Here is a 15505-nt window from a genome sequence, read left to right on the forward strand (position 1 = left end):
TGTTGTTATCCACAGAAATTATCATTCTAGAACTAGAACACATTTTAGATCTCTAGCAAAATATCATATTGAATCTTTTGTTACTGAGAGAAGAATTTCGAGTCCTTAGCTAAAATTATTTTATACTTCAAGTTCCCAACCATTATAGTTTTTAGGAGAATTTCCCCTTTTCTAGAGGAAACAACATGACAAGTGTCACTGGTCAAGAACCTATAAAAAATTGTTGTTTTTGTCAAAGGTCAAAATTTCGACTTCTTATATATGCATGTATAAATAATTAACAAAAAAAAGTGTTACATAACTCACGAGATTTATAGGGACTGAGGCAGGCTGGGGCAAGACCCTGACTGGCCACCCCAAAATCTATTAATAGCGTCAATTTTTATGTATTAAATTAAAAATATTTTATTCTAATCCCCCCAAACTATTTTATATTTTATAGGCCGGGGCAAGACCCTACAAAGGCCTACCGATACTCGGTGGAGCTCACACTTGAATTTTATAAGAAACTTGATGAAGATGTACAATGCAACTCTAAATGTTCTAAAATGTTATCAATGGTCCTGAAAATTATGTTCAACATGTCGAGGCCAACAAAAGATATGATTTGTTGACATATTACAACTTTGTGTTTATCTTGCATCTCATGAAGGAAGTCATGGAGATAACAGATGACTTTTGTCAATCATTACAACGAAAATCTCAAGATATCGTGAATGTAATGAGTCTGATTTCTACAACTAAATCACTTCTACAAGTATTAGAGATGAAATGTGTGACACTATGTATGAGAATGTTAAATCATTTTGTGAAAAACATGTGATATAAATACTTATTATGAATGATCGTTATAAGGCCGGTAGAGAAAGAGCTCGAGATTCAATCCAATTGACCTAGTTAAATTGTAGATTTTTTTTATCGTACGTAACATGCAACCGCTACCTTTTGGGTGCACACTGGATAAACCCTACGGATTCACGCAATAACCTGCAAATCACGTGATAGATTTAAAGAGAATGTTGTGGAATTACTTGTATTAAGTTCATCTTTAGACCAGAGAAATCATTTTAGGTTGTGTTTGGTTGGAAATAATGAATTTTAATTGGAATGGAATGAAGGGAAGAATGGAATGGTGGGAGAATGGAAAGAAGGTTGAATGGAATGACCATTCAAGACCCTTGTTTGGTTCATTCTTTTGGATGGAATGGAATGAATCATTCCATTCATTTTACTTGTTTGGTTACTCAAATGAATGGAATGGATTTAATAAAAAAATATTTATTTAAATAAAAACTTTACTTTTTTAATTTAAAAATAAACATTCTTTGTAAAACAGCAAAATTATATTATAAAAAAAATAATTATCTCCAAATAATGAAAAAAGAGATAAAAAATATTTAACAAGAATAACATGTTTCTACTTCATATATAAGCACAAAAGCATACTAGTACAGTGTGTTTATGAAGTTGCCAATTGTTGCAGGATTCAAATGCTAATAAAAAGTGGAGGAAGGATAAACAAAATAAGGTCTCAGATCTCCTTATTTAGAATAGCATTCACCAAAACATTTTTTTTCCTCTGGTGTTGCAAAAAACATTATCATCAAGTCTTCATCGTTGGCTATTTTCTTTACAACTTGAAATTTTTGGAGCACTTGGAGTCCTGGAATCTTTGAAAGTTCTTGATTGAGTTATTTCTTTTTCTCCCGCATATCTTCTTCAGCTGCGATGAGTAGTTTAGTGGATGCCTCAAACTGATTTGCGATCACGTCTAAAGCAGCATACACATAAGAGAATTGTAAATCTGGTGTAACCGCGACAAGGACATTAGTAGTAATTTTACCTTTCTTGTTTCGATACCTAGGCTTGTCTTTAACAGCTACATTCATTCTTATATGTGTCCCATCTAGAGCCCCTAAGCAATTCTAATAAACAATTAACATATAATGAGATAATTTTTAACTATTGGATATATTCTAGCAAAAAAAAATTCAAATTGTTTAATTCTACCTTAAAGTACTTCCACTTTTCGTCGGTTGAGTCATTTGGAATTGGTTCAGGATACTTAAATTCTTGTAATCTCAAGACCCCGAGAAGAACCATATGAAAGTGTCTACTAATCGATGCAGTCGACCTTTGAAAAGAGGTGCTTATAACACTCATTTTCTTATGGTGCGCTAATATGTATAGAAAAACCGCAATGTGTTCAACAACATTCATATGCTTACTATCCCGTATATATCCTCGTGATTCAAGTGTATAACATAATTTATGAAATGCTCCCATGTTCATTCTAAGATTTTTAACACAAGTGTCATCACTTTGATTAACTAACCTATCAACATAATTAATTCTTTCCATCTTAAAAATGGAATACCTAGGCCTTAATGGAACAAAGGCCCAAACTGTCACTATTTGAGTTAATAATGCCCAAATTGTCACTTTCGGGGAGAAAAATCCAAAATGTCACCTCATAACCATAACGTCATATAATGTTCCGTTTTTTTAATACATGCAAAACGGAACATCGTCTTCCGTTTTGCCTCTTATTTTTTTTTAATGTAGCAACGTGACTTTAAGTCACGTTTTGTATTTTCTGTTTTGTTTTCTTATTTTAATCTTATTTTGGTGTATTATTTAGGGGTCCGGAAATATCATTTAATGTTATGTTTTTCAATATTTATTTTTATTTAATATTTTTAGAATTTATAAATGATACCATAATTTAACAATTTTTAACATTTAGGGTTCACCAATCTCATTTTGGGTTTTAGAAACATTTAAAAATAAATTAATAAATGTTACACCGATTTAGGGTTTAGGATGTACCCTAGAGCCTAAACCCTATAGCCTAAACCTTAATTTAATCTAGAGTTTAAGGCTTTTAGGCCCTAAACCCTAGGAACCAGAAATATTAATTTTAAATTAAATAATTATAAAATTTAAGGATGTAACTTAATTTAATAATTTTTAACATTTTAGGGTTTAACAATCCCCTTTTGGATTTTAGAAGATAATTTAATATTTTTTTATTAATTTATGATTTAATAATTTACAAGATATAGTGTTTTGTTTTTTTAAAAAAAAAATAAAGGTAAAAACGTTACTTTATATGACGTTTTGCTATATTTGTACCAAAACGCTGTTTTATCTAACGTTTTGCCCATATTAAAAAAAATCAAAGTACTAAAACGGTACACGAAGTTCCGTTTTGCCCATATAAAAAAAATCAAAGTGCTAAAACGGTACACGAATTAGGGCCAACACCCGCCTTAATGCTACCCTTGTTCCTAATAACACAATCATTTGTAAAAATCAATGAACCACCCCAAACATTTTTAGCAGCTTCATAAATAAAATAATTCTCTTCCTTCGAATAGCCTTTCTTCTAGTTAAAGGAAGTTGTGTCATTCTGCATATAATTAGTATATTGCTGTTTGAGTATTTTTATCAAACAACTAGGGACACCTTAAAGTAATACATACAAAATATACACACAATCATAAACACACACATCCTAAAATAGATCTATATACACATATACACACAAGGAGATATATACACAACCAAATCAAAATTAAAATCGTATATATATACACAAAAATTAAAATCACTAATAGATATACACATGTATACCGATTAATCATAAATACACAAATAATATACTATAAACACACAAAAATTCAAAAAAATGAAATTGAATATATAAAATCTAAGCTCGTAATAAGCTAAAACACGTAAATAAAGCTAAATTGATATATGAGTTGTTGTTTTTGATCGATTTCAAACCTGTTTGGTGAAGAGATTGATGCTCAAGAGATCATTTTGATAATCCAAGCACAGCAGCAACGACGAATAGGTTAGAAGCGAGAGGATTTTTTAATCGAGAATAGAATGCAATGGGCTTGTCCCACTGTTTTGTTTTGACTGGGAATAAAATTTGAATAGGTTAGAAATAAAAAAATGAACGCGTAAATGACCCATTCCATTCTGTTGGACAACCAAACAGAATGGCCCATTCCATTCCAGCCTAAACTCATTCCTTTCGGCCCAAGTAAACATGCCCTTAGTGATTTTGATGTTGAAACAATTTGCAGGCTAAGCTCTTCTTACTATCCAGAAGTCTTTTCTGAAGAGGATAAATTGCATTTGAAGTTTCAATCAGAACACTATATACTTGATGTTCAACACCCTCTCTTTATTTTCAGAAAAAGAACAAGGAAGGATTGGTTCAGAAAAAAGAGGAGTTTTAAGAGCTGATATTTATCTTAATATCAAATTTTATTATTTAAAATATACTTTTCAAATAATTACTACAAAAAAAATATTTATTATAAGAATACTAAATATTATGTTTTTTAATATTTTTGACTACTTAATTAACTAATTTATTTTAATTTTAACTAATATTTAAATTTAATTAATAAATTTAAATTTAAATAAATCAAAAATATTTAAAATTAAATTTTAAAATACCTATCTGATCCGAACCAAACCGTAAAATCCAAACAAGGCGATGTGGGAAGCTCAAACAGGAGTTCTTCGTTTCCTTTTCTTTCATTTTGTTTGCTTTGACTGTTGCTTCTCTCTGTCTGTACGCTCTTTTCCGCACCCTCTCTCTCTCTCTCTCTCTCTCTCTCTCTCTCTCTCCCCCCAAACATCAGGAGTAATCTAGTACAGTAGTAAACTTTTGACTTGTTTTCAACTCTTTCTTTCGTCATTTTGAAATTGCTCCAGCTTATGTACTACTACATTTTTATTTTATTTTTATTTTTTCACACACTCTCATACCAGTTAATTTCTCACAACCTCTGCCCTTTCAGGTTTATTCTTCTTAACTCTTCTATTTTCATATATAAAGATTTTCTCCTTTTAATTTATCACAAGTATGTTGCATGATCATTATGTTTCATGGATATGTTGCGGGAACATTAAAACTTGATCATTTGTCAATGAATTGATCTATTGGATTGCTGGTTGCTTATTTCTTAATTGAATTTTGATGATTACATTGTTTCATAATTTATTTTCATAGTTTGTGAGCTTTTGTGTATAAATAGGGATATCTGCCTAATTATGTATATAATCTAATGTTAAGAATCCACCTTTCTTTGGCAATGGCATTATGTAATGACACAGTCTCATGAAGCCTGTTATTACAATTTTATTGCACTTTCATCCATTTTTACTTCAATAATAAAAAAAACTAGTCTCCATAATCTCATCACTACATAAAATTTCGAAAAACCAGGCTCTTTCCTGGAACAGGGAGTTTGGAGTTGCATAATTGATTGATTGTGAATTTTTATTGCAAGATATCCAAGAGTGTAATAAATTGCAATTTTTCCATAACTTGGACCATTTATGGATTGTACGGTACACAATGATAGCTAGTTTAGAATCCTTTGCTGGTTATTCATAAGCATGTTTTGTCGTTTTTATGACTGGCTTTTTCGGTATTTTATATGTCTCTCTTCTTGTCTTAAAGATACGTAACTTTGGCGATAACTGATTTACAATCATTTTCTGACTATCGATTGCACATTTTGTCGTTTTATCTGCGGGTTTCCCAGTGTCTTCTCTATCTCTCTCTAGCTGTCTTATAGATTTAGTTTTTTTTGTTCATATGAAAAAAAAATTAATTCTTTGATGATCATGGACTCTTTACACACAGTTATTTATTTCTGTTGGACTTTAATAATATTACATTCTTCAATGATAAGTTTGTAAATGTTTTTGTAAAGAATTTTAAAACCTTGCCTGAAAATTTTAATTTAGTGGAAAAGTATTGGTCATCTTAAAAGCCTATTTATATTTTTAACATCCATGTGTTCACGCAGGTTTACTGCTTGGAGTCCTGAGCTTATTGGATGGGATGTTTTAGAGTTACAAAGGGCAAGAAGAAGATGTCGGAGCCAAACATGCTTTTAAGTGTAAACCCTCAGAACCATCCACCCGCAGCATTTCCAAAATCACCAAGTTGCACAGACAGGGTGAAACCTATTCAGCCAAATAACAGCATAACCAACACAAGAGCACGAGGTTTGTCTGCACCTTCAAGCCTAGATTCAGCAGAGCAAGATGCTCTATCAGTTGACTATGAGGAACAGCTTAATTTAACGAGTCCATACGGATCAATGAAAAAACGCCAGAACCCAAACCCACAATCCCTCCCGCTCCCCGTACCTCCAAAAGCAGCAGTTCTGAAGAATTTGGGGAGTATTAAAGTATTGAATGAGGTGAAACCTATTCAGCCAAATAACAGCATAACCAACACAAGAGCACGAGGTTTGTCTGCACCTTCAAGCCTAGATTCAGCAGAGCAAGATGCTCTATCAGTTGACTATGAGGAACAGCTTAATTTAACGAGTCCATACGGATCAATGAAAAAACGCCAGAACCCAAACCCACAATCCCTCCCGCTCCCCGTACCTCCAAAAGCAGCAGTTCTGAAGAATTTGGGTAGTATTAAAGTATTGAATGCCCGTGGCCTTTCTTCTAATACAGCTAGTCCGCCTCTGCCTTCACCATTACCTCTTCCACATCCTTTCACATTGCCTCAGTCCCTGCCAGTGCCTTCTACTGGAATGCCAAAGAACTTCTCATATGAAGAACTTGCGACTGCTAGTAATAATTTCTGTCTGGGACGATGGATGTCAGGAGGTCTTTCTTCCATGATATATAGAGCACCATTTGGAGATAATGGTAGATTGTCGTTGATCATGGACCTTCAGCTCCAAGGTCACTTCCCAGCCAAGGCAGCACGCTTGGTGGCTGATATAATTCAAAGCTCTCTACAGATCCATCAGAAAGACCAACCATGAGGGCTATTCTGGAATATCTCAAGGTAATACAACAAATGAAATTTACTTCCCTACTTCCCTTGCCAGAGCCAGGATCTGTCAGGGAAAATAACATGTGTTCATCACAAAAGGCCAGATTATGTGTTTCTCCATCTAGATCATTGGGACTGCCGCTTTCTCTTCCTTCCCAAAGTTGCTCCTCCACACTCGCTTCCGAAGAATTCGGTAAAAGAGGCCAACAATTGCCGTCTTCAAGCATCCGAAAATCTGGTGTGGAAGGTTTTTAATTGCTAATACAAAGCTTTAATTTTTCCTGTTTTTTGAATCAATTTACATGAAAAGTAGAAGATAAAAATTATGTGATATGTTCAAGTTAACTTTAAAGATGGTGGTGAAGCCCTGGGTTTATATATGTACAATGTTTTTCTTGGGTTCACCCTATCTTACTCGTTGATAAGAATCTTCTCTGCTGAATTTATACGTTTTATGTTAGAAAAGAAACCTTCCCTGCTGACAGCAATGGAGTTCTCTACATATTGTATTATGTATGGAGGCATTCTCTATGAGTTAGAGTAAATTTTACTTTACCAGAAATTCTTTGGAAAAGGAAAGAAATCTAAACTATAATTATCAAATAAAATAACATGCAACGAGTTCCTGTTGTTTCTAGTTTAACATAAAACTTGATGAGCTAGCCTAATAACCAATGCAATGCATGGGTCATTTTCTAGCATCTGATGAAGATTGACAAAACATTGGTAGTTATTGGTGGTTAGCAACTAAGTACACAACATTTTTCAATTTTTTGAGCATTCCAGAAACCCTTGAATAAATGCCACCAAACTACAATTTTTAGTATACAGAATGAATATATGTATACTGATACAGAAAAAAAAATTGTACAGTTCCATCTGACAAGGTGTAAAAGAGAATAGAGCCTAAAATTTTACGCAGGGATTCCAAAAGTTTTCTCTGACTTGTTCTGGTAAGATCATCAGCAACAAAGCTTATGAAACCACCCTGGAGGACATATAATAAGTGAATATGTGGCAAGCAGAAGAGAGGCAATTAAAAACAGCAGAACTGTGGCTAGTCTGACAGGTAACTATGAAGGTGCCTATTTACCTCTTGGATTTGCTTAGATAGTTTAGTAGCTCAGTAGGAATTTCCGTTTACTTCTGATAAGTTTGCTATAGAAACTGTTTTAAATGCAGTTTGGTATATCTACTTCTAACTCGCATTTGGCATGCTATCTTTTCTCTTGAATGCCGTGATAATTGATCTCTATGGTAGAGTTAGATTTAATTGAATAAGGCGCCCCTCTATTAAGTTTTATCAACGTCGGCAAACTGGGATTAGTTTCATCCCTTTCCCTCTTTTTCCTGTAAGGCTTCATACTTCTTATATGATTTGCACTAACTGTCTGACCAGTATTAATGGCCTATACTCAAGATGCTCTATTTCCAATATTAATGGCTGGTATCTTATTTTCTTTGTAGGCTAACGTCTTTATTAGAATGTAATATATGGATACTACCTTATAAAGCTTCATTTTTATTATTTTTTATATGATTAACACTAATTGGTCCACCAGCACCTAGTTTTAACTTCAGTAGTCTTATATGATGGAAACTTTGCTGAGGGGTTTGGTTGCTTTCCGATCTCCTCTTTTCCCCTGTTCCTATATAATAATTGATGGCCGATACTTAAGGTTCGCAATGTTACAGTCTTGATGGTTGATAAATGATAACTATTTTCTATTAGAAGGCCAATATTTTTATTAAAATTATTTTTAAAAATGGTATATAGGTGTTTTTGGGGGTCTTTATGATCCATTTTTTAGAAATCTTTAAAAATTAGCAGTGGTTGTGGAATAATTACATTGCCTCTATTATTTTTTAATGTATGATTATGTTATAATCATACTTTTAGCAGATGTGTTTTTTTCTGACACACTTGAGGTGATCATAAATAAGAAATGAATCATCATTTTGAAGTCATTTCTGTTGAGACATGTTGTGAATATGATGAGATACTTTAGCTATGAAGTTTTACTTCTGTGGAGCTACATTATGTCATTGTTACACTGATAAACTATCAAGCCTCTTTATTCCCCTGAGGTTTCATTTCCGCCCTCCCTCCCGGATGAATTGTTTTCCTGGTCAGTTTATTTGTCGAGAGAAGTAAACTTTGCAGTCAAATTTTATATTTTAGAATTTTTTTTAGATAAAGTCATTTCCAAGTGAAGGTGCAATAGTTGTGTCCACATCCTTAAGTCAGCGGTCTTACAAGTCAAAGTTGACTTCAGAATCAGCTTATAAGAGAATTATAACTTCTACTTGTAGGTCATGTAATTACTTAAAATATATATTTTTTCTTATGGCAAGCGGGGTGTCTTTGTGGCTTCGGTTAATGTCTTGGCTTAATTAATCTATGATATGCAATGCCCGTCTACATGATGAATACATACCTAAATCTATGGGAGAAATTTTAGATGATACTTTTTGTCATAGTTACTATAATAGATGGCTTAGTTTATTTTCCATTGATAGACTTTCAGTTTGTTTCATCTGTTCCGTAAAAGATCACTCTATCTGTTCTTTCTTGTTTTGTAACTAAATATCTAATTTTATCAATGGCAGAAGAAATATTTGACTGAAGCAATTCAGAAGGTTGCAGCTGCTTATGACTGCAAAGTTGTTAAAGGTGTTCTTAGTCATCAGCTTAAGCAATTTTGTGATTAATGGACACATAGTTGTCCTGAGTGTTGGAAATTCCGATAAGACAGTTGATGATGCTGAGTTTGAGGAGAATGAAGTCAATCTCTGGTTCATTTATGCCAATCCTACCATTACCTTGAAGAAGGGAGTTATGCGCCTCAAAAATATAATCAGGTTTTCTTATATGCCTAAAATTCCGCTTAGAATACACTTTGAAATGACTTCTTAGATCTAGATTACAAGTTGTAAAGAATCTTTAGGAAAATAATTATAGTACAGACTCTCCGTCACTTTGAGTAGCAGTAAGGTATGGTACCTCCTCTCCGCTGGCCTGACCTCTCTGTATGCTTGGACCGAGCGAAATGGGGATGGAATCTTAGTAATGAAAATAGAGATAAGTGGCTGATAGGTGATACCATGCAATACTGATAATAAAAAACATTTTTTGTATCAGTTTGTTCATCAAAAGAAGCCAGGGAACCACATACTTTTGTCTCCTACTTAAAATTATCTGAAGTTAAATTAAACGGTAAGCAAAAACTGAATATCAGGTTTAAATTACTAATCCAGATCAATAGCTTATGTAGATTGAATGCAATACTTAGAAGATTAAAAAATCATCATGTTGAGAATATATATGTAAGAAGACTACATCTTCTAGGCTGTGCTATAACTGTAACAACAAGCTCATCGAAGTTGTTCCTCAATTTCTCATAACAAGTTCGAGATTGTCCACTTAACAAAATGAAGAATGACAATTTGGAGCATGCCTTTGAGTTTTATAACTGCAACCTGCATTAGCATATGAATATCTATTACCAGTTTTAAAAATGTCTGCTGCATCAAGTAAATGCCATATATAATGATGAATGAGTACTATTCTCGCATACACAGATGTATGTAGTGCACTGCTTTAGACTAAACCCGGATTAGTTGATACACTGCATAGCAACCTAACAAGCTTGACGTTAATATTTTCAAATTTATGGTTTTCTATTTAAACATTAAGCAATTTGACCACCTTTTTAATACAAACAACAAAAGTAAAACACGATAATGATAATAAATATCTAACAAATCATGTCATAATTCCAAAATCATATTATGATCCACATTAATAAACAAATATAAGATATGGTAATAATAGTAATAATAATATCTAACACGATCCAATCCGAATCTCACTATTATCTCATTGTAATCTAAAATCTTAAATTTCAAAATATATATCTTTGAATGCATATAGTTCTTTCTAGAACAAACGTTAGTTCCTATAAAATCCGAACAAGGGAGTTGCAAGTTCAAGCAGGAGCTCTTTCATTTTCTTTATTTTGTTTGCTTTGACAATTGCTTCTCTCTGCACTCTCTTTTCGGCAGCTTCTCTCTGCACTCTCTTTTCGGCAGCTTCTCTCTCTCTCTCTCTCTCTCTCTCTCTCTCTCTCTCTCTCCACATCATCAAGAGTAATGTAGTAGTAAACTTTTGACTTGTTTCAACTCTTTCTTTCGTCATTTCAAAATTGCTCCAGCTTATCTACTACAACAATTTTTGTTTATTTTTTATTTTCCATACATTTTCATATCAGTTTGTTTACAAGGTCTCAAACTTTACAACACTGCTGTCCGACATTCTCACAACCTCTGGCTTTCAGGTTTATTCTTGACTCTTATTTTCATATATACAGATTTTCTCTTTTTAATTAATCTGAAGTTTGTGACAACTTTCTTGTGAGGTTGCTCAGAAACAATCTGCTGTATGATCATTATATTTCATGGAAATGTTTTGGGAACAACATATATGTAAAAATATTTAACTTGATCTGAATAGATCTATTGAATTGCTAGTTGCTTATATTCTTGAGTAAAATTTGGATGATTGCAATGTTATAAATAGAAATTCATAGTTTATGTCAATAATGTGTATGAATAGAAATTCTGCCTAATTATGTATGACATCTGATGCTAAGAATCCACCTTTCATTATCATGGTTTTATATATTGACACAGTTTCATGAAGCTTATTATAACAGCCAGTCCCCCATAATGTCATCACTACATAAAATTTAGAATACCATGCTCTTTTTGATGGAACAGGGAGTTTGGAGTTGCATCATTGATGTTTGTGCATTTTATTTGCATGATTTCCGAGAGTCTAATTAATTGCAATTTTTAGGTAAGTTGGACCATTTATGGATTGTACGGTACACAACGATAATGATTTAGAATCCTTTGCTGGTTATTAATACACATGTTTGTCGTTTATATGACTGGGGTTTTCAGTGTCGTTTATATGTCTTTCTTCCTATCTTAATGATACGTAACTTTGGCGATAACTAATTTTGAATCATTTTCTGCTTATTGATTGCACATATTGTCGTTTTATGAACGGGTTTCCCGGTGTCTTTTCCATGTATCTCTGGCTGTCTTATAGATCTAGTTGTTTTGTTCATATGGAAAAAAATTAATGTTTGATGATCATGAACTTTCTACACAGTTTTTCTTCTGTTTGACTTTTTTATAATATCACATTCTTCGACGATAAGTTTGTTAATGTTTTGTGAGGAAGTTTAAACTTTTACATGAAATTTTTGATTTAGTGAGAAGTAATTGTTATCTTAAAAGCCGTTCTATATTTTAACATTCGTATTTTCTAATATGCATACTTCCAACATCTATTCAACAGGAACGTTTACGTGAGTCTACTGCTAGGAGTCCTGAGCATAAGATGGGATGTTTTAGAGTTACAAAGGGCAAGAATAAGACATCGGAGCCAAATATGTTTTTAGGTATTAACTCTCAGAACCATCTACACACAGCATTGCCAAGATCTCCAACCCTACGAGCTTGGCCATCTGCCCCACCAAGTTTCCCAGACAGGGTGAAACCTGTTCAGCAAAATAATAGGAAAACCAACACAAGAGCACGAGCTTTGTCTGCACCTTCAAACCTAGTTGCAGCAGAGCAAGATGCTCTATCAGTTGACTATGATAAACAGCTTAATTTAAAGAGTACATATGGATCAATGAAAGAACGCCAGAACCCAAATCCACAACCCCTTCCGCTCCCCTTACCTCCAAAGGCTCCAGTTCTGAAGAATTTAGGGAGTTTTAAAGAATTGAATGCCAGTGGCCCTTCTAATATAGCTGGTCCACTTCCACTGCCTCTGCCTCCACCATTACCTCTTTCACATCCTTCAACAATGCCTCAGTCCCTGCCTAATATAGGCTTACTAAGGAACTTCTCATATGAAGAACTGGCGACTGCCTGTAGTAATTTCTGTCCGGGCCGATGTGTGTCAGGAGGTCTTTCTTCCATGATATATATAGCATCATTTGGAGATGACAGTTCTGGCTTCAGGAAACTTGAAGCCACTGTTACTTGCTTTAATCCATCAAGCCAGGTATTAAACTTCCATTTATTTCGGTTAACGTTTGTAAGTTTTCAATTTTATGTATCTCTGCCCGTACCTATAGTTCATTAGAAAAAGATTCTGGTGTTCACTGATAAATAAGGATTCTTTGCAGCGATATATTACTTCTGAACAGAAATTAGTTATTTTATGTTCTTATATGCCAAATCTATGATCTATGTATTGTTATTAACTAATTCTCTTACAGGTTCTGATATGTGAGTCATTATGGAATTGATGTTGTCTCGCTCATTATGTGCAAGTGCAGGGCTTGAAGGAATTTTTAAAGGAGGTGAATACACTTGGATGTTTGCAGAACCCTTATCTTTGTAAGTTACTTGGCTTTCATGCACGCCAGGGATCCGAATGGAGGATGCTAGTGTATGAGAGGTTATATCATGGAAGCTTAGATAGGCTTTTGTATGGAAGATCGGATGGTCCTTTTTTGGATTGGCCTGCCAGAATGAAAGTTGCTACATGTGCTGCAAAAGGTCTGACCTTTCTGCATGAAGATGGACCTTTCCAGGTAACAGGAACTTCTATCTTTACGTTGAAAAGTGTCATCTTTCATTTAGTCGGATCAACAACTTATGGATGGAACTTTAATTTGCATGTTCCTTTCCTTGTTTAAATATTAATAATTGCAGGCAATGTTCCATGAGTTTTCGACTAGGAATATACAGATCGATAAAGATTACAGTGCAAAGCTATCTGGATATGGTTGCGAAAGCCACATTTCTGAGACAGACGTCGTCAGCAACTCAATTGTAAGTACTTTCCAGACCCTAAGTCATTTATCTTAATGAGATTACTAGGACTACTGAAATTGTAAAGAGTTTGCCAATAGCCTCAACTGTCACTGCAAACTTAATTTCAGCAGAATCTGACAACTCCCTTAATCCTTGGCTATTTAATTTGTATGTAATGCATATGTTCAGGCACCAACAAGTCTTTTGGTGAAGGTACAAAATAAAGGACTGCTCACTCCTAAGAGCAATGTCTGGAGTTTTGGTATTGTGCTTCTTGAATTGCTTACGGGCAGGAGAAACCATGGAAACGAACATTACAAGGAGGAGGGAAGCTTGGTTAAGTGGAGTCGGCCTTATTTGTCAGATAATGGTAGATTGTCGTTGATCATGGACCCTCAGCTCCAAGGGCACTTCCCAGCCAAGGCAGCATGCATGGTGGCTGATATAATTCGAAGATGTCTTCAAACAGATCCATCAGAAAGACCAACCATGAGGACTATTGTGGAACATCTCAAGGTAATACAACAAATGAAACATACATCCATGTTTCCGTTGCCTGAGCCAGGATCGGTTAGGAGGCAAAACATGTCTAAATCACCAAGCGTGAATGGGATCATTACACCAGGACCTTGATCAAGTATCTCTTCATCACAATAAGATAGATTATGTGTTTCTCCATGTAGACCATTGGGACTGCCGCGTTCTCTTTCTCCCCAAAGTTGTTTCTCCACTCTCTTCGGAAGAATTTGATGAAGTTTTTTAGTTGCTAATACAAAGCTTCAATTTTCCTGTTCTCTGAATCATTTTCCATGAAGTCTGGAAGAGAGAAATTATTTGATATGTTCATGTTAACTTTTAAGATGTGGTTTTATACTAGTACATTGTTACTTTTAAAGAAGTAGGCCGTTTAAGGCTCGCGGGCCGGGCTTAACCGGACATCGGACTTTCTTTCCTGATAGAATTAGATTGGATTTCGTATTTCGTATTTTTTGAACATCTCTAACTATAAGAGAGTTTTGTGTATTCAATCTGAAATTTAGAGAATGTTGTGTAGTCTTGATCATTTAGGTGATTATTTCACAAATCAATCAAAATCTCACGTAAATTAGAGAGATTTCAAAAGAGGTGAATAAGAATCATTTTGGCTAATGGAATTTAATGTAGTCGTCATGACCGGCTAATGGAACATACTACAAGTACAGATAGCACAAGAACCATTAATCAAGTCAATAGCCTGAGCCTAGAATTGCACCAAGTTAAGATTCAAGAAGAGAAACATACATGAGAATTTATAAGTGAAAGTTACACTTTTTGTTTTAAAAAAATTATAAGTTATAAATGAAAATAGAAGTTAGGAATAGATAACAAAAAAGATATGAATATATATTTAATGAGCATTTCTAGTTAAATCACCGTAATACTATTATTTTTTATTTTAATAGAGTTAATATGAATTTGATTTTATACTTATCATAACTTAATCCACATAATTTTTTATCACCTTGCTAAAATTAGTTCAGCTTGTAAATTTATATCCTTCATAATTTGATCAAATCCCGTCTTCTAATCAATTAAAGGTCAGCTTTCTAAGTATATAATTGACATCAGAATCCAAACTGATGTTCAAAATTTGGAGGGTATTGCAATCTTCAAAATTTGGAGGGTATTGCAACTAGGTCAGTTTTGTAACTATATAGTTGACATGAGAACCAAAACCGATCTTCAAAATTTGGAGGATATTCGTGATTCTAACGATTGTAATTGTAACAATTAATAGAAGCTGAAAATATTTGCAATAATCTAAAATATAAAATCGTATTTTTGAAT

The 15505-nt window shown here is 33.7% G+C and overlaps 1 protein-coding gene across 3 annotated transcripts; it reads left to right on the plus strand.

Moving 5' to 3' along the window:
* Positions 1 to 7460: 7460 nt before the first annotated feature.
* LOC141676749 (putative serine/threonine-protein kinase PBL18) lies at positions 7461 to 14650 on the plus strand. 3 transcript variants are annotated; one of them, XM_074482460.1, is made up of 6 exons: positions 7461 to 7904; positions 9446 to 9697; positions 12204 to 12920; positions 13198 to 13455; positions 13577 to 13696; positions 13868 to 14650. In XM_074482460.1, the coding sequence occupies exons 3-6, from the start codon at positions 12246 to 12248 to the stop codon at positions 14309 to 14311; spliced, it is 1497 nt and encodes a 498-aa protein (XP_074338561.1). In that variant the 5' UTR covers positions 7461 to 7904; positions 9446 to 9697; positions 12204 to 12245; the 3' UTR covers positions 14312 to 14650. The 3 variants fall into 3 exon arrangements, with proteins under 3 accessions (XP_074338561.1, XP_074338560.1, XP_074338562.1); XM_074482459.1 differs by lacking the exons at positions 7461 to 7904; positions 9446 to 9697 and adding an exon at positions 9729 to 11172; XM_074482461.1 differs by lacking the exons at positions 7461 to 7904; positions 9446 to 9697 and adding an exon at positions 11532 to 11693.
* The last annotated feature ends 855 nt before the right edge of the window (positions 14651 to 15505 follow it).

This window comes from Apium graveolens, chromosome 8 (genome assembly GCF_009905375.1).
Source record: "Apium graveolens cultivar Ventura chromosome 8, ASM990537v1, whole genome shotgun sequence".
NCBI lineage: Eukaryota > Viridiplantae > Streptophyta > Magnoliopsida > Apiales > Apiaceae > Apium > Apium graveolens.

Coding starts and splice junctions, on each gene's coding strand:
- LOC141676749 (XM_074482460.1), top strand. CDS start 12,246: ATGGGATGTTTTAGAGTTACAAAGGGCAAGAATAAGACATCGGAGCCA. Junction 12,921..13,197: donor GCTTTAATCCATCAAGCCAG/GTATTAAACTTC, acceptor GTGCAAGTGCAG/GGCTTGAAGGAATTTTTAAA. Junction 13,697..13,867: donor ACGTCGTCAGCAACTCAATT/GTAAGTACTTTC, acceptor GCATATGTTCAG/GCACCAACAAGTCTTTTGGT.